We start from the raw sequence: 26918 nt of genomic DNA, 5'->3' as shown, positions 1-26918 counted from the left end.
GTGCAGAAATATAAATGAACACTCACTTTGTAGGATGGATTAGGAATCCATTTGTTGTGTGGCATATGAAACACCCTACGGTCATGTGTCAATGTTATTGACTAGTTGCTAAAAGTTTGGCTGTGTTACAAAGTGTTAAGCTAGGTTGTCTTCTAGGAAGAACTTTCTTACAGTGAATCTCTGTAAGAGACAGGCTGTGGGTGTCTTTTTTCATTGTCCATCCAATTCTGGAAACACAGAGCTCTGGCACGTGCTGCAACCTAAAATGGTAATGAAAGATTCCTAAAACCCAAGATTGGTGAAATGTAAACATCCTCTTCAATACAATTAATTCTCTAGTTTTACAGTGGACTTTTAGTGCCATGTAAGAGGTTTGTGTGGTCTGTAGCAGGTGGATCTTCAGGAGTAAGATTCTCAATATGAGTGTCCCTGGAGGTTTCCCAGTGGTTGCTTCCTCTGCCCTGAGGCCTTTGACCTGTCCTGCTTTGAAGGTAGCTCCTGACCTGGGTTCGTTCACGAATAGTTCATCAGCATGCATGCCCACTCTGTTCAGTTGGTTGGACTAGTGGTGAGTCCCAGGGCAGCTTTGTTGTTGCAGGTGATGCTTGACAGGACCAGTAGAGGCAGGGAGGTGGGCTGGAGGGAGGAGAGGAGTAACCTTGACCTGACCATCAACTAGGCAGGTGACCAAGACCAAAACAGGTGAGCATTTCTGGGCAGGCAAATCTCAAAGCAGGGTGTCATCATGGTTGTAAGTACGGGCTCTGGAGTCAAGTGCCTGGGTTCAGTCCTGGTGCTAGTTACTCCTAGTGATAGATGGCTCTAGTTATATTGATGCTTATGTGCTACTTATTTAAGTTCTCTGTTTCTCAGTTTTCTCCTTACAAGATGGGGGTGCTATTCTCATGTACCTTATCTATATCTTGATACCATGGGCATTAAGCAGGTCAGTACGTTAACAGCACTTAGTGCACCGTCAGTGGCTAATGAACCTTAGTGACAGCAGTGACTTGGCGCCTGGGAACTTCCTCTTCTGTGAATTGGGAATACCTTCTGCCCTTCCTGTTTCTCAAGACTCTGGTAAATATGAAATAAGACTGTTCAGGGAAATATCTTGTGTAGATTTACTCAGCACATGCTGTTCAGTCCAGGCTCCGTGCAGAGCCCTGGGTGGTAAACTGCAGAGGCCCCTCATACATCTTATTTATTATGACGCCAGTATGAGAAAGTGATTGGAGGAGTTCCTGCTAATATGGCTGTGAAGCTGCTCCACTTTGTCAGCTAAAGTGCAGACTACAGTCATAAAGTTGGGAGGATTAAGTGGGACTGGATTTCTATTATCATAGCCTCTGAGTGCTCATGACCACAGTTCACCAGGATCTTCATGTTCAAGACCTGTAGGCTCTTCCAGATGCTAATTCATTTGTTATTCATGGATTTCAGACCAAGTTCAAAGCTTCAAGGTCACTCATCTTAGAGCAGTCAGGACCCTAGTGTTTATCTTGTCTCCCCCTCCCATATCTCTTAGCAGGACTTCATTCCTTCAAGAAAGTAGAAGCCCAAATAAGTACTGCAAAGATAGACCTTCTTTGTCCAAAATGTTTAGGGACCATGAATTATTTACTCTTTTAATGGTAGATTAAATTAAACTCTCTCCTATAGTTATTTGCCAAAGGAGAATTTGTAATAGATTATTTATGATGGACTTTGTTTCTGGCATGTGATGGCATGAAGAAAAAACCCACGCATGCTGGTTCCCTGGAAGCTGTGTTTTGTGGAACCAAACTATCCAAGCTTCCAGGTACTATTGTCTGTCAATCAAGGAAATGAAACTGTCAAACACCTAATACATGTCTCTGGGATGTAGTTCTGCATTGAAGATGAATCTTGGAACTTAAGTGGCTTAAATAGTTGATACCTGATAGTTTTACCTTATAAACTGTAGCCCTTAAGAAGTAGAGAGGAGGAGTTCCCGTCGTGGCGCAGTGGTTAACGAATCCGACTAGGAACCATGAGGTTGCGGGTTCGGTCCCTGCCCCTGCGCAGTGGGTTAACGATCCTGCGTTGCCGTGAGTTGTGGTGTAGGTTGCAGACGTGGCTCGGATCCCGAGTTGCTGTGGCTCTGGCGTAGGCCGGTGGCTACAGCTCCGATTCAACCCCTAGCCTGGGAACCTCCATATGCCGCGGGAGTGGCCCAAGAAATAGCAACAACAACAACAAAAAAAAAAGACAAAAGACAAAAAAAAAAAAAAAAAAAAAAAGAAGTAGAGAGGAGGAATTAATCCATTTAAAACATCATTAGACCTTTAGAAACTGTTACTCGACAGGGTTCTGAGAGGTAGGTGGAGATGTCCTGATGTCCCAGTTGTGCTGGAACACAGCCCTGGGAGAGCAGTGCCTGTCACTCCCCTTCTCTTGGCCTCAGGTCAGAAGAGGGGCCTTTTCACTCATCAAGCATTTTTTGGTCATCTTCTGGTTGTCAGTTGTGGTCCCAAGCACTTGGACAAAAAGTCCCTGTCTTTCAAGGCATTTGCCAACTTAAATGATTGCCGACAATGGATTATTTTTTTTAATTTTTATTTTTTTTGTCTTTTTGCTATTTCTTGGGCCGCTCCCGCGGCATATGGAGGTTCCCAGGCTAGGGGTTGAATCGGAGCTGTAGCCACTGGCCTACGCCAGAGCCACAGCAATGCGGGATCCGAGCCGCGTCTGCAACCTACACCACAGCTCATGGCAACGCCGGATCGTTAACCCACTGCGCAGGGGCAGGGACCGAACCTGCAACCTCATGGTTCCTAGTCGGATTCGTTAACCACTGCGCCACCACGGGAACTCCGGATTATTTTTAAAAATTGTCAATGTTCTATGACTGCATATGGAAAAGATACAGATTCAGAATTTAATACAGCTCTAGATTGGAGAGCTCAATGCATTTATAAACAAAACACAGATACGTACATCGGCCCTATGGTGTATTTCTTTTTCATAATCAATTATGTAATGATTGTCCTTGATTTCAGAAAATTTCCAGAACCTGTTTTCCTGGAACTTTAAAATAGATTGTTCTCAAAATACAACCATACCAGTGGGAGTGGGAGTGGAATTTCAGAAATAAGGTGATTCTTTATTTAAAATCATCATCTCTGAGCTTACAGCAAACTCAACCTGGTTTCTGACCAGACTCTTGATGAAGCTGAAATGCTCTCCTGCCCCATCAGGACTGTCTGGGCGCAGAGCTCCTCTCTGAAATCTGTGTTCAGGGAGAAAAGAGGGAAGCAGCACTTCCAGCGTTGTCCTTTGTAAATAGCCACACACACTTCTCTTTGGGCTTTTGAGAGTTGGGTACAGATGCTTTGGCAGAGGTCAAACATTATTAGCAATGCCATTTTCTCCATAAGTAATGTTATCATGAAATCACCTATGATGTCTGTGTTGAGTGTTCTTTTCATTCTTGGAAACCAGGATTAATCTGTTAGAAATTTCCCCTCATTTAGGTAGAAACTCTTTAATGTCTAGAAGTAGATGGCAAGCGTTGAAATATATTTTGAGTGGGAATTTACTAAAATCCTGTTTTTAAATGGAAAGCTATCGTAAAATCAAGTTCTCTGTTCTGGAAATATTTTCTTTTCTCTCTTTTGCATTTGCAGTTTAATAGATTATATCACCTGGGAGACATTTCAACCTCTTGAACACCTGGAAAGTCTCTTTGAGGCTTGTTATGTGTTTAAGAATCTTTGTCCAGATGTTCTTCCAAATGCAGTCGTGCTCCTCATGGTGGGCAAGTCCTGCCTCCGGGTCTGCTGTTGGGGGAAGCAGTGCTGCAGGGCAGCGTGTTGTTCACACAGCAGCAGAAACCAGAGCATCGGCCCTGGTTGATTCGCAGCCTAAGCCCTGATTTGGGGATGGTTAAGTCAATAATTAGGTAGTGATTTCTCTCTGATCTTCAAGTGATTGTTTCTAGAAGTGTTCTTTCGGCTCAGTGACTGATCTTATTCTTTATTCTGATTGAGGAATACAATTAAAAAACAGAGATTTTTTTGCTGGTGCAATGAGAAAAACTTGTACCCACTTCTTTCTGATCCATACAAAAATACTTGCACAGATACCACGGTGTATCTGGACTTGGCCTTAAATATATCTTCCTACATTAAATACTTACATATATCTAGATCAGCAGTGGTGCTTTGAAATATATTCGGAATCATGCATTAATTTTTTCATCACCTTTAAATATTTAGAGAGAAATTAAGAAGGAAGTGCTTGCTTTCTTGTATGGAGTCATTATTTTTAGAAGTTTTTCCTTTTTTCTCCTGTTGGTATCAGACTGCCTGAGCTCAAAAATTTATTTCTTTTGGGATTACTATAAATTTATTGTTCTTCCTTTTTGGCTAATAAAGCAACCATAACATCTTAAAATTATATCACACGTCAATATAAATCTTTTGGATATTCTTTTTACTTAGCATAAAAATGAAGAGGGAGTCAAATATGGCTTAATGAGTTTCACTAGTGGCCAATACTGTAGACAGAAGTATTTCTTATTGGTGCCAAGTTGTCAGTGTTAGTCTTGACCTAGTCCTGTAAACGAAAGGAAAGTAAACACCTACTTTAAGATGACGAGTAATCGGTGTTACTAGAAAACTATGCTTTGACTTCAAGACAAAATAAATAGTTGTTGATAGAAATAGCCAGAGTAATAAAAGGCAGCACCTGTGTAATCTTGGAGTCAGTGGTTTATCCTACAGTCAGAGAAGCTGCTGTTTATTAACAAATGCTCAATCTTTGGCCCAGGTGAGTAAATTTCACTGCTACATTAGGGAATTTTAAAACTCACTTGAAGAAGCTTTAATTCCCATTGGTGCCAGATTTTCTATCCACTCCCATCTCTTTTGACAAAGAAGACAGTAGGAGTTTCAGGCTTAATCGACTCGGCCTTCCAGTGTATGTCTCTTGGTTCTTGTTATATTCAAGTAGTCAGATGAGAATAAAGTTTGAGTGTTAGGTAACACAATGAGTCCCTTATACATTTTGGATAAACACTGAGTATTTTTACTCTTAGAAGAGATCATAGACAAAAGAGTCTGACATAAACTGTCCAAATGCTTTCTCAGGTCAGTCTCCCAAGGCAATGAAATAAAAGCAAAAGTAAACAAATTGGACTTATTCAAATTTAAAAGCTTTTGCACAGCAAAGGAGACCATAAACACAAAAAGACAACCTATGGAATGAGAGAAAATAGTTGCAAATGATGCAACCAACAGGGGCTTAATCTCCAAAACACACAAAGAACACATACAACTCAACAATGAAAAAAACCTAAGAACCCAGTTGCAAACTAGACAGAAGATCTAAATAGACATTTCCAGAGAAGACATGTGCATGGCCAGCAGCATGGGAAAGGATGCTCAACGTCATTCATTGTTAGAGAAAGGCAACTCAAAAGTACAGTGAGGTACCACCTCACACTGGTCAGAATGGCCATCATTAATAAGTCTACAAATAACAAATGTTGAAGAGAGTGTGGAGAAAAGGGAACCCTCCTACACTGTTGGTGGGGATGTAAATTGGTACCGCTACTATGGAAAACAGTGGAGATGTTCCTCAGAAACTAAATGTTGAACCACCATAGGATCCAGCAGTCCCACTCCTGGGCACATATCTGGAAAAACTATAATTCAAAAAGATGCATGCGTTCCCCATGTTCATAGAAGCACTAGTCATAGTAGCCAATAATGGAAAGAACATAAATGTCCACCAACAGATGAATGGATTAAGAAGATGTGGTTCGTGTATAGTGTGGAATACTACTCAGCCATAAAAAGGACAAAATAATGCAATTCACAGCAGTATGGATGAAACTAGAGATTTTCATACTAAGTGAAGGAGGTCCGAAAGAGAAAGACAAACACCATATGATATCACTTCTATGTGGAATCTAAAATATGGCACAAATGAACCTATCTACAAAATAGAAATAGACTCACAGACATAGAGAACAGAGTTGTGGTTGCCAAGGGGGAGGTGGGAGGGAGTGGGATGGAATAGAAGTTTGAGGTTAGTAGACGCAAACTATCAAACACTTAGAATGGATAGAGAGTAAGGTCCTACTGCGTAGCACAGGGAGCTCTGGCCAATCTCCTGGGATAGACCATGAGGGAAACATATATGTGTATGTGTGTATATGTATATGTGGAAAACGTATAAATGTACATAACTGTCACTTTGCACTACAGCAGAAATTGGTACAGTATTGTAACTAAAGTTTACTTTGATAAAAAAATAATAGTCGGGGGAGTTCCCTCTTGGTGAAGCAGGTTGAGGGCCTGGCATTGTCACTGCAGTGGCTTGGGTCACTGTTGTAGAGCATGTTCTATCCCTGGCCCAGGAGTTTCCACAGGCTGCAGTCACAGCCAAAAAAATAGTAAGTGTGTAGGGGTTTGTAGTAACCGTAAGTAACCTCAAAGGATGTTGACGTTTAAAAACAGTCAAACCATCAATATCCAAAATATTATATCTGGGTTCTCATGAAAAGTTGTATTTATGCTCCGTATCTTTTGTTGAATGTGATCTTACTGTATAGCACAGGGAACTATATTCAGTATTCCGTAATAAACCATAATGGAAATGAAATAAAATTAAAAGTCGACAAAGGTCTCTTGTCTGCATGAAAAATGTTCTGTTAAAATGACTAAAATAAATTTTGTTACTTCAAAGGTTCTTAGTAATTTGAAATTTTAACCTTACAAAATCTATCATTTCCCCAACTAATTTTAGTAAGCATCAGTTGTTGTCCCTGTGGTGGTTGTTCTAGTCCAGGCTTTGGGTTCTAGGGGCAGAATCTACCCAAGTTGGTTCAGAGGAGGAGGACTTGAATGAAAGGAGGTGGGCATCTCGTGGAGCTGGAGCAGTGCTGACTTTCCTGGGAACTGGAGCTGGGAACTGGGTCCTTATGGGAGCTGGGGCCATTGTCACAGGGCTCCTGCATGTTCCTAAGCCCCTCTGCCCATCACCTTTGCTGGGTGTGGTGAGTCTGCTCCACTTTCCTGATTCTCTTCTGGCCTCATAGTTCTTGGCAGGGAAATCAGAATGATTGGTAGTTAGTCAGTGGCTTAGCTCCCCCTGGGCCCTTCTGGTCAGTTAGCTCTGGGGGCTCCTGAGAGGGCAGCACAGTTATTCCAAGCCTGTCCAGTAAAGATAAAGGAGCTCACATGAGTGGCAGATTCCTGGAGCTACCTTTGCCAGCAAGAGTCTCAAGGAGGAGCAAGGGCTAAGGCTGAGATCTGGAGATATGGGGCCGGGATTGAGGACCTTGGTGGGAAGAAGAGAGAGGAGTGGGCCCCCATCAGAATAAGGACCCGTGGCCAGGAGTGAGGGAAGGGAGGGGAGGTCGGTACCTCTCTTCTGTCTCCTCTCTCCTCACTGATCCTAGAAACATGGTAGATTTGATTTGCTAAAGAAAGGTGGATGCAGATGAGCTTATTTTAAATGACAGGGTAAGACCTGTTGGTAATTATGGGAGGTCAAGAGACGTCAAAAGTGAGTAAGAAGTTTTTATGCTCAGTGTTGGGCAGAGGTCTGAGGTTGAGTGTAGGTAGTTATGGGTCAACTTTAAAGGCTTCTGTTCACTTTAGACGGCAGCCAGCACGTCCTGGGCAGTGGAAACTCCACCCTCAGCCTCTGGTCATTCATGGTCCTGTTGTGGCTTAGTGTGAAGGGCCTTGGGAGGAAGTCTCCTGTGACAGAGGTCAGGAAGAGGACCGAGAGGTCCTGCATCTCATCTGCAGGCTGGCCTCCTGAAGTGTCAGTTACAACTGCAGTTCAGGGGCCTAGATGACATATTTCTCAAGAGTTGCTGCACCAAAATAGGTTGTGAGTGTGGGTGTGCGCATGCGCATGCACCTTAGCCATTGCTGCCAGTATCCTGTGTTTTCTCATCCTGTTTCCTGAGGCTGCGCTTTTGGGGGGCAGCTTCAGTGTCTGATGGCTGCAACATTTTTGTTTACTGATGTGACAGGGAGCATTTTTAGTTTACACTAGGTAGTTATTAGAAATTCTCATTTTCTAATCCTAAAACCTCTAGGGTATACTGTTTTTGTGGATTCTGAGAAGGTAAATAAAATCAATGATGATAAGTGACTTTTGGTTATTAAGTAGCATTTCTTTTTTTCTACCTCCATCTCTCTGGTCTGCTTGGATGCTTATGCAGGAGTCTGTGTTCCTCACACCCGGTGCACCTCTGAAAATAACCACTTACTACCCCAGTGGGAAACTCATAACTTGGAAATGGCAGGAATCTGCAATTTCCCAACATGTGAGGTCCTCTGTTGTGTCTTGAGGGGAAAATTTACAGAGAGGTTATAATTATGTTTACTTAAAAAGTATGACTTAGCAAAATTTATTTTGATAACTAAAGCAAAATTAGAGTCATAATTAGGATTAACTTAAATATTTTGCAATTGTGTATTCACCGACTTAGCACTTAGAACGAGTCTTAGATGGGATGGATCGAAAAAGAGGGACCATTCTCAAATGCACCAACCCTTCCCGATGCTGCCACAGGATCCCACCCCCATACTTTTAACATCCCAATCTCAACACTTCCCTCAGTGCCATTCGGTGGCGTTTTTGTTTATCTTTAGGTGTCATTGTATTTTCTCTTTCTTTACCACTGACATGGGCTTATTTCATAGGAATCTCTAATATACTGAATACATACACTTTAAAAGTACTGCCTTGATTTGTTCATGAATTGCTTGCCTTCAAGGGTCTATCTGGAGAAAGGAGTAATTTCTCATGTCCTATTCTTGCAGGAAGGATTTTAAATCGTTTCTCCAAAGACACTGGGCATATGGATGACTTGCTGCCCCAGATCTTTCAAGATTTCGTGCAGGTAAAGTAACAGTCACATTGACGTTCTCACAGGGAAAAGCCAAGTGCCTGTTTTTCAAGGCCTTTTCTCAGGGGCTGAGGGTGGGCCTTTCAGCCTGGTGCTGTGTCCTTTTATCTTAGTAAAAGGCCGTGTTTGGAAGATAAGGTGCAGTTATGATTGGGAGGCTGAGTTAACATGCTGAGTTAACATAATACCTGGTGTGGCAGTGGCTGTGCCGTCACGTCAAGGTTGATGTAAAGCAGCGACATGCTTGGTGAGTAGGTCTCCCTCTGCCATCCAGGTATCCGGCGTGGATTCCCTTCACTGTGAGCACATTTCATAAGATAGAAACTTCACCTCTCATGGAAAGAGAGCCTAGATTAATTAAGTTATGCATTGTTATCATCACAAAACATATTGACTGCACTACTTTGGGGGAATTTATTTTGGATAAATGCAGGTGTGATTACTTACAAAGAAAAGATCAGTAATGATAAGGTGAAAATAATACTTGGACAAGGCCGATAGAGAGCAGGTATTGATGATACAATGTCTCTAAGCCAGTAATTGGAGTAGAGGATCAAAGTTCTCTCAGAAAAATTTCTTTTATTAACCTAGTTTTTCTTTTCACTCGTTGATTTATCTCTCTTAAGGTGTCTTATTTTTTATTTTATTTTATTTTTTTTTTTGCCTTTTCTAGGGCCGCTCCCGTGGCATATGGAGATTCCCAGGCTAGGGGTCGAATCAGAGCTGTGGCCACCAGCCCCACAGCCACAGCAATTCGGGATCGGAGCCGCGTCTGCAACCTACACCACAGCTCACAGCGACGCCGGATCCTTAACCACTGAGCAAGGCCAGGGATCAAACCCACAACCTTATGGTTCCTAGTCAGACTCGTTAACCACTGCACCACCACAGGAACTCCTTAAGGTGTCTTTAAAAAAAAAAAAAAAAAAAAGACAGGAGTTCCTGTGGTGGCGCAGTGGTTAATGAATCCGACTGGGAACTATGAGGCTGCAGGTTCGGTCCCTGCCCTTGCTCAGTGGGTTAAGCATCCGGTGTCTCCTGAGCTGTGGTGTAGGTTGCAGACACGGCTCTGATCCCGCGTTGCTGTGGCTCTGGTGGAGGCCGCTGACTACAGCTCCGATTGGACCCCTAGCCTGGGAACCTCCATATGCCGCGGGAGTGGCTCTAGAAAAGGCAAAAAAAGAAAAAGAAAAAAAAGAAACACCCCCAGAAATAAATCCCTTCTGTCCATCCTTCTTTTTGTCTGTAAACTTGAGGTTCTGAGGAATGATGTTGGTCACCTCAGCTCTCATCTCCTCATGCAGTATCACTGCTCATGCGGGATGTTTTTCCTGTTATTTAATTCTGTCTGCTTTTCAGTGATTCAGGCTGTGGGGGTTTCTTCATTTCCAAGTGTTCTTTTTAGGAATGAAAAGCATGTATCGAAAGCTGCACACAGAAATGCAGCCACGAATATTTGACTGCAAACCAGTATTCTGTGGGCAAAGGCTTCTACTCTCGACCAGTGAGCAGTTAGCTGAATCAGAGGCAGAGTACTTTTATAGCAAAGAGATCTTATTTTTTTTATTTTCTGCAAACTTACTTTATAGATGTGTCCTGCTGAGTTTAGGTATCTAATTCATCCGCAGAGGCAGTCTAACCCTACAAACAGTGTCACATTTTGATAGTGATTGTTAATTAATTTGAAAGGATTGTGTGAAAGTCCTGTTTCTCTGCTACTACAAGTGAGAACAAGGTTGTGTTTCCAGAGCTGGCTGCCCTGCTGTGTGCTCAGCACATGGTTAGTTATTCTCATCATCAGAATCTGTGACATATTATTGCATAAAGAGGGACAGGGATAGATGCAGCCTGATTTCAGTAGAAACTGTTCTCAGTGGTGCAAGGAGAGAGTCTCCCTGATTTCCAGTCCCAGTTCTCCCTGTTAGAGTTCAATTACCTTGAAGTTTTGGGACCTTCAGGTGCAGGCACAGTTCATCTAATTGGAAGTGAGAATCTGGTGGTTGAGAGAGACATGGGATGAGCAGACACGGGTGTATTCTTCACTGAGCAGGTAGTAGCTGAATCTGTGAAGATGGGTAAGGTTGCCCAGAGAGAGAGAGAGAGAGAGAGAGAGAGAGAGAGAGAGAGAGAAGTATCTTTAGGGGCCAAGATCAGAAGGTTATGGAAGCCTCTCTATTCAGAGCAAGAGCAGAGGAGACGCACACGAACAGCAGGGAAGAGAGGAGGGAATAGGTTGGGGAACCGAGGAAGGACAGGTCTATTCACGGCAAAGGAGAAGCTACGTCTGTGGAGAGTTGCTGGCTGATGTGGGACCAGGAGGCCTGTGGTGACCAGAGGAGAAGGTTTCAGCTGGGAGGAGGCCAGAGGGCAAAGGGCTGAGACTGGAAGAGGCCTGGAGGGAGCAGAGGTGCAGGCAGGCTGCTCTGAAGGAATCTGACTGAAACAGGAGGGAGGCCTGTTGGGAATGAAGGCTCTGAGGAGGGGATGCTGCTTGTTTGGGGTTTAGTTTGTGGGTCAGAGGAGGACGTGGTGGTGTTTCCCTCTCTCCCTCCTTCCCTTCACCAAACAGGGACCAGCGTTGAGGCCCTGAGGCTCAGGAGGGAGTCAGGCACGAAGCCCTCCGCTCATGGGTCTCCTCCAGCTGCCCGAAGGGTTGGGAGCATCCAGAGATGCCCCCCTTGCTGCCTTTCGATCCTCATTGTGCGAGAGGGCTGTGCAGAAAGTCCTGGAAGGCAAACTGGCTGTGGGGTTGGAGGCAGTGGGGAGCCTGGTCCAGGAGGAGGTGGGCGGAGCTTCCAGGAGGTGACCTTTGATCCCAGATGAGAGGAAAATGCCCCTGTGGATGGAGGGCAGGAGGTGCTGCCAGAAGCTGAGTTCCCTGTGAGAGCCAGTCTTTTCTTTCTGTCATCTGCTGAGAGTGGGGTCAGGAAGGGGCTTGAAGAGGGTTGTTCACTTTTGTTTTAAAGGACATAGTGCCCAGTGTGTTTGAACTCATCTTTGCTAATTCTGCTCATCCTTGGTATATTTGACAAGCTTTGGAAGATACTTGATTATTTTCATCTTTAATTGCATCACTTCTAAAGTGTAAAGTGTTTTTCTATATACTTTTCCTCATCTAGTACTTTCTCCTTCCCTTAAGTAAAATCTCAGACAGTTTATTTACTGTTTTGTAAGAGTGATGCCAAGGATGGCTAAAGAAAACCCTGGATTCTGAGCAGTGGTCCCCACTGCTGGTCAGCCCAACCCTAAGGCAAAGACATTCAGAGGCCATGTCCCAGCTGAGGGGAATCAGGAGTGTGGATGCCATCGCGTACACTGACTCATCCCTCCCAGATCTGTGGCCTGTCCAGTCACATTATAGTTGGTGGCTAAACTGGAGCCGTTCGCCTTCCGGAGGAGGAAGGCAGGCAGCATGAAGAAAATCTGCTTGTGTGGTGTGCTTCCACCTGACAACCATGTGTGAGGTCAGCGCTGTGAGAGTGGTGGAGCGGGGCCCGCGGTCTCCCTTTCCAGGCTTGAGTCCTGGCTTCCCCCTTCCTGCCTCTGCCCCACAAAGCCGCACTTTCCTTCTCTGTAAAGTAGGGAAATAAGACCAACTTCAGGAGGGTCGTTGGGAAGACACAATGAAGTCCTGGTAATAAAACTCTTAGCGTAACATCTAAGTGCATGTTGAGCACTCAGTAATGGGTAGTTACATTTAAAAAACCATGTCTTTTTGAGTGGGAGAAATAGACTGATAATGGCATTTTGTTGCACTGAAGAAATTGTTACAGGCAGTTTCCAGGGACATAATATCACCTCATGAATTTGTATTATAGGTTTGTAATGCTTGAAGATGTTAATTGACACTTTACCATATAGACTCACAGAATAAAAATCAATTATTTTCCAAAATAGACCATTGACCGTTAAATATTTCAAATTAATGTAACTTTTCATACAATTTGCCAAAGTCCAGGATAACATTGAGTAAGGAGTTTCAGTTATCTACAGTTCTTGTCATTAAAATCATCACTTCCAAGAAATCTTCATACTACAAAAGCAAGGAAACATGAAGCTAAGATGCAGATGTTGGATTTAGGCATTTTAATTAAAAAAAAAAAAAAAGGCACGGCTCTGAGCATGCAAAGTTGAACTCAGCTACCCTCAGCAAAATGCTATAACTTATTGAGGAAAACTAAATTGCAAAACCTTTCCTCCCCACGCAGCCCTCATACAGAAAAAAGAAAAAAAATAATCAATAGCTCGGCTTTGCCTAAAAAACCCACTTTTCATCTCCTTTCCTGACACAAAGGGCTACTCCTGAGGCTCCTTGAGCCCCCAGTATCGCAGTGGTGGGACCAAATGGAATGTGTCATTCCCTCCTCCCCGCACGCAAAACACACTGACTGCAGCCCTAGAAAGTGAAAATGCCCAAGAAATAGAAAACGGGAAGCAGGTGCCCTCAGTCATTCCTTCCCAGAGGGGGGAGCGCAGGAGAAGGAGCTGCTGCCTCTGGACACTGAGAACAAAGCCAGCCTGAGACTCAGCATAAGGGGCGGGTCACTGGCTTTTAGAGAAGCAAAGAGTGGAACTGCCTTTCCTTGTCTCAGCACCACTGACCGTGCATCTCATGGTGTAGAGACCTCAGGGAACGTGTGTGGAAGCATCCCAGCCTCTTTCACTGAGCAATGACCTTGTCATATTGAGATTCCTGTGGAGTGTTGACCCCTTTCCTCACCCCCTCCCTCAGATCCCCGTTGGGGATATTTATTTCTAGTGTGTGTATTTTATACTAGTCCTTCGTGAATATTTTCTTCCAGTCTGTGGCTTGCCTTTTTATATCCTTAATGGAGATCAAGTTTTAATTTTGGTAAAGTCTGAAATTTATTTTTTTCCTTTTGTAGTTCCTGTTTTGGTATCCTAAGGAATCTTTGCTTATCCTTAGGAGTGTGACAAAACTTTCCTGATGTTCTACCTTTTTAGAAATTGCTGCATCTTGCTTTAATTTTCGTATATGGAAGCGTAGTTAGTGCTTGAGCTTCACTTTTTTCTAGTGATTCTCGTCACATTTGTTAAAGACTTTGATGCACTGAGTTGGCACTTTGATTCAAAAATCATTGAACTTTATGTGAGGAAGTCTGTGCCTGTATATTTTGTTTCATCAATCTGTTTACCTATCTTTACCTATCTATTTTTATTCTGCAGTATTAGTTATTGTACATTTTTTAAGATTTGAAATCCAGTGGTTTAAGTCTTCTGTGTTTATTTGTGAAGATTGTTTGGATCATTCTAGATTCTTTACTTTTCTGTATAAACTTTATTTATTTTTTTATTCTAATTTTTTTTCTCTTTTTAGGGCTGAACCCGCAGAATATGGAGGGTCCCAGGCTAGAGGTTGAATCGGAGCCGTAGCTGCTGACCTACACCACAGCCACAGCAACTCATGTTTTGAGCCATGTCTGCGACCTATGGCATAGCTCACTGCAATTCCGGATCCTTAATCTGCTGAGTGAGGTCAGGGATCGAACCTGCCTCCTCATGGATTCTAGTCAGAGTCATTTCCACTGAGCCATGATGGGAACTCCTATGTGTAAACTTTAGAAGCATTTCAACTTGTTTTTTAACTGAAGCCTGCTGGGATTTTTACACATATTTCCTTTTAGTGTAGATCAGTTTGAGGAGTCTGAGTCTTAGCAATGTTGAATCTGCAGTTATGAAAATGGCAAATCTATCCACTTACTTAGGTCTCATTTAATTTTAGAAATATTTTGTAATATTTAGTATAGCTATCTTACACTTCTTTGCTTAAATGTATTTCTGAGTATTTGATATATTTTTGTTGCATTATTGGATTGTCTTTATTATTTATTTATTTTGCTTTTAAAAATTCATTTATTTTCAGGGCTGCACCTGTGGCCTATGGAAGTTCCTAGGTTAGGGGTCAAATCAGTTGCAGCTGCAGGGCTATGCCCCAGCCATAGCAACGCAGGATCCTTGCTGTACCTGTGACCTACACAACAGCTCATGGCAACACCAGATCCTTAACCCACGAGCCAGGCTGTGGATCTAACCCTCATCCTCTTGGGTACTAGTGGGTTCGTCACCCACTGAGCCATGACAGGAACTCCTATTGGATTGTTTTTAATTCTACTTTTTCAACTGCTTGTTGCTAGTATGTAAAAATACAGTCGATATATTTGTGGATTTAGTTTGTATTTACTGGAGTTGCTGGTGGTGTTTTTAAAAATTCTGTAGGATTTTGTATATATACAGTCATGTCAGTTGTAAATAATGATAGTTTTACTTTTTCATTTCCAATATTTATGACTTTTGAATTGTTGTAGCTAGAGCCTCTAGTACATCATGGAATAGAACTGATGAGATAAGATAATCTTTGTTTTGTTTTATTTTGCTTTTAGGGCCTCACCTGTGGCATATGGAGGGTCCCAGGCTAGGGGACAAATCAAAGCTGTAGCTGCTGACCTACACCACAGCCACAGCCATGCAGGATCCAAGCCGCGTCTACAACCTATACCACAGCTAACAGCAACACTGGATCCTTAACCCACTGAGCAAGGCCAGGGATCAAATCTGCGTCCGCCTGGATGGTAGTCAGATTTGTTAACTGCTGAGCCGCAACAGGAACTGCAAGATAAGATATTCCTGTACTCATCAAAATCTTGCAATATTTTTACATTGCAGATGACGTTTACTGAGATTTTCTAGGTAGCTCTCTGTCATTAGATTGAAAACGTTTCTTTTAATTCCTCAATTGACAAAAATTTTACTTTTTAAAAAAAATCAAGAATAGGTATTGAAAATGGACATATATTTTTCTATATTTCTTTAGATAATGATGTGATTATTCACCTATACTCTTTTAATGTGAATTATAGTGATTAGTGCTTGAGGTTAAACTTAGATTCCTGGAATAAACTCCATTTTGTCATAATACAGCATCTTTTTTCTTTTTCTTTTAATGTATCACTTTATGTAATTTGTTAATACTTTATGAAGAATTTTTGTATCTATTGTTTATCAAGGATAATGGCCCGTAATTTGTTTTTCTTGTTTTTTGGTTTTGTTTGGTTATTGTTTTTTTCCTTTTTTGGCCACATCTGTGGCATATGGAGTTTCCCAGGCCAGGGATCAAATCCAAGCTGGAGTTTTGACCTGTGCCACAGCTAGAGCAATGCCAGATCCTCAACCCACTGTGCCACAGTGGGAACTCTTGTAATTTACTTTTCTGGAAATATTTTGTCAGCTGGTTTTGGTATCAGAATTATACAGGCCATGGAATTCCCGTCATGGTGCAGTGGAAACAAATCCAACTAGGAACCATGAGGTTGCCGGTCTGATCCTTGGAATCACTCAGTGGGTTAAGGATCTGGTATTGCCATGAGCTGTGGTGTAGATCACAGATGCGTCTCAGATCTGATGTTACTGTGGCTGTGGCAAAGGCCAGCAGCTGTAGCTCTTATTGGACCCCTAGCCTGGGAATCTCCATATTCTACAAGTGCAGCCCTAAAAAGCAGAAAAAGAAAAGAAATTATGCAGGCCTCATGAAAATACATAGGAAATGTTTCCATTTTGTGATGGTCGTTTTTTTTTTTTTTTTTTTTTTTTTTGCTATTTCTTTGGGCTGCTTCCACGGCATATGGAGGTTCCCAGGATAGGGGTCTAATCAGAGCTGTAGCCACCGGCCTACGCCAGAGCCACAGCAACGCAGGATCCGAGCCACGTCTGCAATCTACACCACAGCTCACGGCAACGCCGGATCGTTAACCCACTGAGCAAGGGCAGGGACCGAACCCGCAACCTCATGGTTCCTAGTCAGATTCGTTAACCACTGCGCCCCGACGGGAACTCCCGTTTTTATGTGTCAAATTGATCAGGTTATATTTCCCAGTTATTCAAACAAAAAGGAATCAAGGCATTGCTGTACAGGTATTCTGTAGATGTGATTAAAGTCCATAATCAGTTGATTTTAAGTAAGAGTGATCATCCTAGATAGTCTGTGTGGGCACAGTTCTGTCAGCTGAAAGGCCTTGAGATCTAAGGCTTCTCGAAATCGGTGGATGAACAGCATCAGCTCCTGCCCAAGAGCCGCCCCGTCCTTTCTAACAGCCCGCCCTTTGGATTTTGGACTTGCCCAGCCAAGACTGATTGTGAAATATTCTCTTTTTTATATTGTTAGATTCAATTTATTGGTATGTTGTTTGATGTTCCTGAGATAGTTGGTTTGTAATTTGTCTTTAATGTCTTTATCTGGGTTTTATATGCTAGTAATGCTGGACTCAAATTCCCTGGATGAGTGTGATAAGACTTTTTCACAGAATGTATTTGGTGAAGCCCTCTGGGCCTAAAATCTTTTCTGTGGGAAATTTAAGGATTACAGATTTAAGTTCTTAAATCAATATGAAATTATTCAGATTATCTATGTCTCATTATGTCAATCTTTATATGTCACTTTCAAGATATTTGTCCTTTGCATGAACATTTAAACATTTATTAGCTTAGTGTATATTATTTCCTCTTTTTAATGCCGCTAGTATCTCTTGTTATCTGGTTTTAATTCAAGTTAATGGTAATTGCTCCACCTTTTTTTTTCTTTTTACATTTCACTGATACTTTCAAAGAACCATGCTTTATGTTTGTTTTTTTCTTTTGTTTTTCTTTTTTTTTTGGTCTTTTTTGTATTTTCCAGGGCTACACCCACGGCATATGGAAGTTCCCAGGCTAGGGGTCTAATCGGAGCTGTTGCTGCTGGCCTACGCCAGAGCCACAGCAACACCAGATCTGAGCCATGTCTGCGACCTACACCATAGCTCACAGCAATGCCGTAACCTTAACCCACTGAGCAAAGTCAGGGATCATACCCACAACCTCATGGTTCCTAGTCGGATTTGTTAACCACTGAGGGAACTCCTATGTTTGTTTTTTTCTACTTAGAAGTTGGTTTTCCATTGCATCTGTGTCTACTTTTTATTTATTTCCATTCTTTTACATATTTTAATATGCTGCAATTTTTTGTTTTTCTCCTGTTTTAATGTGGATTTAAAAACCCTCGACTTTTAGCTTTTTTTGGTGTGACTTTATTTTTTGCTAGGGCATTTTGTCAGTTCACAGCAAAATTAAGTGGAAGTATAGAGATTCCCCAGTGTATCCTCTGAAGCCTTCTAAAAATATGTTAAAAGCTGTAAATTTACTTCAAAGCACAGCTTCAATTTGCAGCCCTCAAATTTTAATATTAGTAGATTTTCATTTTCTTTTAAGACAGAATACTTTCTCATTTATTGTAATTTTGAACTAGGTGATATTTTCAAGTGTTTTATTGAGCTTCTAAATACTTATTAACTTTCTAGTTACCTTTTTGTTACTGATTCCTTGTTAATTCCATGTAGGTTAGAATATGTTCTGTACAATTTCTGATCTTTGAAGTTTGTTGATTCTCGTATTAGTATAGTATAATACAATTGAAAAGAATGTGTTATGTAGTTATTCATGGCAGTATTGTGTATTTCCTATTTAGTTCAGGTTTATTGATCATGTTTTCACAATCTTCTATGTCCCTATTGATTTTTATCAGTTTGTTTGGGGGGTGAATTTAAATCTCCCGCTATGAAGATGGAATTGCCTATTTCTCCTGAGTTCTGTCATATTTTCCATTATGTATTTTGAAGCTACGTTATTAGGATTATATAAATTTAGATTTTTACAAATATCTTCTGGATAAATTGGCCCTTTATTCTTATGAAATGTTTTTATTTCTAGGAATCTTTTTTAACTTCATGTTCATAGTGGTGTAGATAGATACTCCAGTTTTCTTTTCGTTAGTGTTTTTAAGGAGTACCATTTTCAATGTTTCATCTCCTCTTTTCTATGCTGTTATTTTTAAGGTGTGCTTTATAAAAGTAGCAAATAGATGGACTGCAGTTTTGAATTTTTTAGTAAGCTTAAAGCCTGACAAAGGGTAGAAAGGAAGCCACTGATCAATGAGATAGGCAGAGCATGTGCATTATATTTTCCCCTGATGCTTTCTGTTGTAAACCAAATGCCACCATTCACTTTTCCATAGAGGTGATTATGACTCTCAATTCTAACTGAAGAATACACATGTCCCTGAGCTAATGAGGTTGTGAAGAGATCCGAGGCAGGAAGGATGTGATTAGTGTATCCCAAGGAAAGGATAGGATGAGAAAAGCTGAGTCTCAAGGTTTGTATAGATCTCATCATAGACGTATGACACACCAATGTTCTATAATGTTCTGATTTAACAGCATTGACTGAGTTGGCTGAGGTCAAAGGGAACAGAAGTGATAAAGGAGGGATCTGGGAACCAGAGCTGATCTCTGAACTCCCTGAGACTTGCAAGGTACCATATCAGCTTACGCTTGCAATCTCAATATTAATCATTGGTTGCTATTAGGCTTAGGAGCTTACGGTTAAAAGCCTTCCATGTTTTTCTTTTTCATCGATTTATCCTGTAATTGATATGTAATTAATACGGTTTGATAGAGGTTATATTTTATTTCTTGATCCTTTCATAGATTTGTGTAGTCAGATCAGGATTTTACTGCCTCCATGAGAATCTTGTGTTAGCTAGCAGCACAGTCCATGTGATAGTCGTTTCATTGAAAGGTTATTTTTAAAATTTCATATGTCTGCAGAATAAATAGATGCAAGGATCTCTCCTGCACACAATCAGTAAACAGCATACTGATCAAAAACAAGTCATTTTTTTTCTCTCTCTAAATCACAAGGAAATCTTGCCTTGTTTTCTTGCCAGGAAGTGAATCTTGCTGTGTTTATTGCACTTTAGTTGTACCTTCTGCAGAATGAGCAATAATTTAAGAAAATCTGGACTATGTGTATTTATCACAGTTTGAAATAGAATTCTTAAGAATCTGACAGCAGAACTAAAATTTTTGAAATTCTTTTGAGATATTAGCAATCTTAATAATCCCAATTTCATATTTTAATACTGTAAACAATAAAAATACTATCTACTGATTGACTTTGTGTTTAAATATATACTTCACATTATGCCTAATATAAGTATGAGAGCAGGCAAGTGAGGATTCATATAAGTGAGCCAGAGTATGGATGGCTTAGTTATTTGCATAAAGTAAGACGAATCCCTTTTTATTGATGTTTATAGACAACATGTTCTTTGGCACAAGCTTCACAGAGCCTATCAGGTACAAATCCCTTGGAATTAAGGTTAAGAGTAACATGTAGGTAGGTACCTAGGAATTCCTACAGGACTGTAAGCGACTGGGAAGGTAAATGCCCAAGAGGCCAACAGGGCCTTGTCTTCAGCTGGTGCTTGTGGAAGGAGTGTGTTAATCTGCGATATGAGATACAGTGTTCATCCCACAGGGAGAGACGCCCTTGTGAACGTGGTATGAATGAATTGCAGCTGGTCATGGTGAGTGATGTTTTTTCTATGTTTTTGGATTCAGTTGACTAAAATTTTGTTGAGAATCTTTGTGTCTATACTCATCAAAGCAATATTGGCCTGTAATTTTCTTTTTTGGTAGTATCTTTGTCTGGTTTTGGGATTAGGGTGATTGTGGCTTCATAGAATGTCTTTGGAATTATTCTTTCTTCTCAACCTTTTGGAAAAGTTTAAAGAGAATGGGTGTAAGTTCCTCTTTGTATGTTTGGTGGAATTTGCCTGCAAAGCCATCTGGTCCTGGACTTTTGTTTGTAGGGAATGTTTAATTATATGTTCAATTTCATTTCTAGTGATCTGTCTGTTCAGTTGATGTGTTTCTTCTTGATTCAGTTTTGGTGGGCTCTATGTCTCTAGAGAGTGTCTGTTTCTTCTAGGTTGTCAAATTTGTTGGCATGTAATTGTTGATAGTATTCTCTTATGCTTTTTGTATTTCTGCAGCATCTGTTGAGATTTCTACTTTGTCATTTCTCATTTTGTTTGAGTTCTTTCTCTCCTCTTCTTGGTGAGTCTGGCTAGAGGTTTGTCAATTTTGTTTACCCTTTCAAAGAACCAGCTCTTAGTTTGATTGATTTTTTTTTCCTAATGTTTTTTGGATCTCTATTTTATTGATTTCCTCTCTGATCTTTTGTGATTTCCTTCCTTCTGCTGACTTTAGGTTTTGTTTGCTCTTCTTTTTCTAGTTCCTTTAGGTGGTGGGTTTAAGTTGTCGATTTGAGATTTTTCTTCTTTTTTGAGGAAGGCCTGTATTGCTATGAACTTTCCTGTAAGCAGTGGTTTTGCAGCATCCCGTAGATTTTGAATGGTTGTGTTTTCATTATCATTTTTCTCGAGGTATTTTTTAATTTCCCGTTTGATTTCCTCATCAACCCATTCTTTTTTTTTTTTTTTAGTAGCATGTTGTTTAGTCTTCATGTAGTTAGTTTTCTTTTAAATTTCTTTTTCTGGGAGTTCCTGTCGTGGCGCAGTGGTTAACGAATCCGACTAGGAACCATGAGTTTGCGGGTTCGGTCCCTGCCCTTCCTTGCTCAGTGGGTTAACGATCTGGCGTTGCCGTGAGCTGTGGTGTAGGTTGCAGACGCGGCTCGGATCCTGCGTTGCTGTGGCTCTGGTGTAGGCCAGTGGCTACAGCTCCGATTGGACCCCTAGCCTGGGAACCTCCATGTGCCACGGGAGTGGCCTAAGAAGTAGCAAAAAGACAATAAATAAATAAATAAATAAATAAATTTCTTTTTCTATGGTTGATTTCTAGTTTCATGCCATTATGTTCAGAGGTGATACTTGAAATAATTTCTACATCTTAAATTTGTTGAGGTTGGTTTTGTGCCCCAGTATGTGGTCAATTATGAAGAATATTCCATGTGCACTTGAGAAGAATGTATATTTTGTTTTTTTCTTTTTTTGATGTAATGTCCTGAAAATATCAATTAAGTCTAACTTTTCTATTGTGTCATTTTGGATATCTGTTGCCTTATTGCTTTTCTGTCTAGAGGACCTGTCCATTTATGTGAATGGGGTGTTAAAGTCTCCTACTATTATTGTATTCCCATCAATTTCTCCTCTGATATCTGTTAGTATTTGTTGTATGTATTTGGGTGCTCCTATGTTAGGGGCATATGTACTGATGATTGTAAATACTCTTCTTGACTCAATCATTTTATCATTAAATACTGTCCTTCTTTGTCTTTCTTTGTGGCCTTCATGTTAAAGTCTATTTTGTCAGATATGATTATTGCAACTCCTGCTTGCTTGTCTTTTCCATTCACATGAAAATCTTTTTCCACCCCCTCATTTTCAATTTATATATGTCCATTGTCCTAAAGTTAGTTTCTTATAGGCAACATGTAGTAGGTTCTTGGTTTTTTGTACAGTCCGCTGCTCTGTCTTTTGATTGGAGCATTCAGTCCATTGACATTTTAAGGTAATTATTGATATATGTGTATTTATTGCCATTTTAAACTTTGTTTTCCAATTGATTTTATGTTTCTCATTTGTTCTTTCTCTTTTTGTTTAGATGATTTCCTTTTATTTTATGCTTGTGTCCTATTCTTTTTAGTGTTTGTGAATGTATTGTTTGGTTTTGATTTGTGGTTGCCCTGTTTTTCAAGTATGTTAACCCCTTCCTATATCTGCTTGCTTTTGCCTGATATTCATATAGGCTTCAACTCATTCTAGGAAAAAAACAATAGTCTAGATTTTTTTACTTTCCTTCCCCACATTTTATGACTCTGATGTCCTGTTTTTAGCATCTTCATGTTTATCCTTTTCCTCTTCCTTGTGTTCATCGTCATTGTTATAATAGGGTTTTTTTTCTCCCTTTTAGTTTTGTATACCGTCTTGTTTATGTGATTACTTTCCAGTTGTGATGTCTCCCATCCTATTTCTTCTTACTTCTTTTTTATTTAGAGGAGCCCTTTCAGTATTTCTTTTAGAAGGTGTTTAGTATTGTTGTACTCTTTCATTTTTTGTTTGTTGGAAAAATTCTTTATTCTTCTATTTTAAATTATATTCTTGTTGGGTAGAGTATTCTAGGCTGCGCATTTTTTTCCCTTTTAGAAATTTGAATATATCCTGCCACTCTCTTCTGACCTGTAGTGTTTCTGTAGAGAAATCAGCTGATAGCCTTATGGGGTTCCTTTATAATTAACTCTTTGTTTTTCTCTTGCTGCCTTTAGAATCCTCTCTTTATCTTTAGCTTTTGCCTTTTTTTATTGTAATAAGTCTTGGCGTGCCTGTTTGGGTTGATCCTGTTTGGGCCCATCTGTGCTTCCTGTATCTTGATATCTGTTTCCTTTAGATTTGGAAAGTTTTCAGCCATAATTTCTTCAAATATATGTTCAATTCCCTTTTCTTTGTCTTCTCCTTTTGGAATCCCTATTTTGCATAGATTGGCCTGCTTTATGTTATCCCACAGATCTCTTATGTTGCTTTCATGTTTTTTCAGTTGTTTTCCGTCTGCTGTCCTGATTGGGTGATTTCCATTATTCTGTCCTCCAAGTCACTAATTCGTTCCACTGCATTATTCACTCTGCTCTCCAATGCCTTTAACTCAGTTTGTGGATCTGTAAATGAATTTTCTAATTTATCTTGGCTCCTTATATTATCTAGTTCCTTTCTAACACAATGTGCATTACTGTTCATATCCTCTCTTAATTCCTTCAAGATCATTCTTAATTCCTTCAGTACTTTCACTGTCTCCTTTTTGAACTCAGTGTCTGTTAGACTACAGAGATCTGTTTCATTATTTGCTCCTGCAGGTGAATTTTCCTGTTTTTTTTTTTTTTTTTTTTTTTTTTTTAACCAGGAATGGTTTCTGAGATTCTTCATTTTGCTTATATTTTTCTCTTTCTGTGAGTTTAGGGAAATCAACTACTGTGGTTTTGGAGGGCTGTTTATGTGCAAGAGTACCCCTGGGTATTTTGTGAGGGCTTACTACTTATTTTTGATATGAGTGTTTGGATACTTGCTGTCTCTTTCCTCAGTGTGAGCAGGCTGTTATCCCTTTGATAGGTTGCTGCGTGTGCACTGGGGGAGAAGAAGGCCATGGGCATGGCTAGTAGTCAGTGCCTGGTTTCTGGGCCCTTGACTGTAGGAAGGACCCCCAGGAAGGTGGCACATGCTGCTCCTAGTTGCAGGGCCCTGGGAAGTGGCAGTGAGCCTCAGGCACTTTTCGGCAGGGCCTGGATCATGTGGCAGTGGCAGCAGTAGGGTGTGTTCATTCCCAGGCGAGTGAGAGCAATAGCGGGTGGTACTTGGTTGCATTGTGCTTACCTGTGCCAACTTCTAAGGTGACTGGGGCCACAGGTGGTGCCTGCTCATGGACACCTAGTGGTGATGGGCCATGGCCTCTAGAATCAGATATAACTGTGGTGTTTTGCCCCCACTGCCTGTAGACCACACAAGAAGCACCCCATCCTGCTTAGCCCACACATGAGGTATTGCCACTCATAGCCGGTGCAAGAGGGGCCAGTGCACGTAGCCTGCACAAGAGGCACTTTGCCACCCCAGCCCTACCCTCTGAGAGCCCATGAATGTGCAGAGAAAGATATTTCTGTGGTGGTCCACCCCTACTCCTCTTATGTTCCCTAACAATGGCACCTAGCCTCTCCTGTGGGCCCAGACCTCCTCCTGGGCTCCCTTGGCTGTGGTGCTCCACTCCCTAGCTTCCTCAGGCTGTCTCCACATTGGCAACCCTAGTCCTTTCCCTGGAACTGACCTCTAGAGCCTGAGTCTCAGCACCTAGCCCAAACCCGAGCATCTCAAACCGTGGTGTCCTGGGGGGTGGTACTGATAGTCTTTGTGGCTCTGTCTCTATTTTGCCCTCTTCAGTCCAGTTGCTGCACTTTTCTCTGTGGCTTTGAGGTCCCTCCATTTCAGCTGATCTCCCTGTCTTTTAGGTGGCTTTCCAGGGTGTGGGCTCCTTTCCTCTTTCTCAGCTCCCTCTCAGGAGTGCTAGTCCCATCCAGATTCCTTCTGTCTCGCTCTCTTTTTTTCCCCTTTGTTCTACCCAGTTATGTGGAGGGTTTCTTGCTCTTGTTGGAGGCTTAAGGTCTTCTGCCAGCGTTTAGTAGGTGTTCTGTGTGAATCGTTCTACATGTAGATTTTTATTTTTTATGTATGTGGGTGAAGGCGAGAGCCACATCTAAGTTGTCTCTGCCGTCTTGATTGGACCTGTGAACCTCCCGCCGTTTAATGTAATTGCAACAGAGAAAGTCAAGCTTAACTGAGTCCCAAACCATTGTATTGTAGCTGAGTCCCAAGTCATTACTTCCTTGCTCATTGGCTAGATCTGGAGAATTGTCAAATTTCTTCCATATTATGAAAAAACTCACCATGGCCTCTAGCAATAAAGCAGTGTCTTCTTTTCCAGGTTTTTTGAGTGGGCAGGTTTTTAAACAAAACCATTAACATTTTTCACAAGAATAATTTTCTTTACTGTTTTTGTGTCTACCTTATTAATAATTCATTTAGATGCCAGCGAGGTTTGTCAGAAACAGCTTCACAGGACAGCATCCTTCCTGAAGATGAGAGGTGCTCATCACACTCCCTTCCTAAGGTGGTGGTGACAAGGTCCTCTGCCTTAGTCATCCTGATGTCCCAACCAGGCTGCTTGTCTGCACCAGGAAGGCTGACCTGCAGTGGACCCAGGTGGATTTCTGGGATTCACTAGTGTGTGAAATCTAGCTTTCGTACCTCCCTTGATAGCATCACACCAGTTCATGGTGCATGATATAGAAAAGGTCAAATTGATCTCCTCTTTGGACTGTATTGAATAACTGTGTTGGTTTTGTTGACTCAGAAAAACTGATTCCACACTTTTCCCCTTAGTCTCTCATAAAAGCCTAGTGGTTTTACAACAGGAAGTCTTCACCAAGAAAAAGCAAAACCTGAAAAAGAAGATATGGAATAAGAAAAGAAACATCTCAAAAACTATTGACGTGCCTTCATTTCTTTAAGGTTATCAATCTTTGGAAGGCCTAGAGTTGGGAAGAAAATACAGAGAGGACAAAAATTATAGTAGGTATGAGGTTTACAGGTCATATTACTTTAACGGTGCATCCTCAATCAAAATGGACTTGAGATACTATTTTTGCTTTGACCAGAGAAAAGCCACAGTCACTTTGGTGTATAGGACATCATCTAAGAAAAATAGCACCTGCTTTTTTAAGTCCTTGTATAATATAAGCTGTGTCAGTGGTTCGAATGAGTGACCTCTTAGGGTCCAACTTCATGAGCTTCTTAAGATTCTTTGGGTCCTTGGACTTAGTCGTAATGGACTTAGAGTTTCAGTTTGTTATGTATGAGCTGGTAAGCACTTTACCTGCATGATCGCATTTAATTCCCACCAGCATCCCTTTATTGTTGTTGGTATATCCCAGTTTTCACTATGATTGAGAGTAGGTGTAGGGCCTTACCCTCCCTGCTAATATCCAAGAAGGTTGGCCCTAAGCCCCGTCTTCAGCACAATATCTGGCTAATGGAATTTCCATTCCAGGTTTAGGTTTTCATTCTCTGCAAACCAAAGAATTATTCTGAATTGTGATAAATCAGTATATACTCTCAAGTGAAATATTTCATCCAACAATTTTTTTTGTATTTCTTCATGTGGGTTCATAGAATTTGGATAGAATTCCTAAATGCTATGCTCCAAGTAGGCTATAAGCACAGCAGCATAATGATGGCCTTTATTTCTTGATACTTTAGGACTTGGGTCACTTGCTTCTGGGTCACCATGTTTCTTTCTCCCCCATCATTGTCTCTGTGACATAGTGTAACAGAGGCACAGAGGCACTGGCCATGGGGAGGTGGGCCATCAGATGAGCCTGAATTCCAGTTAGATATGGGCGGGGAGAATTGAGTGTGTAGCCTGGGTTATGCTCCTTGGAATTCCTGGGAGTGTGGAAGGAAGAAATGAGATTGGCCTCAAGGAAGGGATATTTGTCGTGCACCAGAATTGTGTTTCCTTCTTCAGAGAGTTGGCTCTTTGCTTAGATAGTATTTTTGTCTTCTACAAACTTGCATAAAGAGTTTGAGACAGCTGGCAAGAAAAGGTTCACAAATGTATGTCCATAGATACATATA

General features: G+C 41.2%; 1 protein-coding gene across 1 annotated transcript in view; it reads left to right on the top strand.

Moving 5' to 3' along the window:
- LOC100517850 (multidrug resistance-associated protein 4-like) overlaps positions 1 to 26918 on the top strand; it is a 136087-nt gene that overhangs the window by 43556 nt on the left and 65613 nt on the right. Inside the window, exon 17 of the mRNA XM_021081819.1 lies at positions 8811 to 8890. Within this exon, the coding sequence (XP_020937478.1) occupies positions 8811 to 8890 (80 nt within the window). The remainder of the gene's footprint in view (positions 1 to 8810; positions 8891 to 26918) is intronic.

The sequence above is a fragment of the Sus scrofa genome, unplaced genomic scaffold (assembly GCF_000003025.6).
Source record: "Sus scrofa isolate TJ Tabasco breed Duroc unplaced genomic scaffold, Sscrofa11.1 Contig2408, whole genome shotgun sequence".
Classification (NCBI taxonomy): Eukaryota; Metazoa; Chordata; class Mammalia; order Artiodactyla; family Suidae; genus Sus; species Sus scrofa.
The sequence above is the reverse complement of the archived record's forward strand: the minus strand, read 5'-3'. Positions and strand labels throughout refer to the sequence as shown.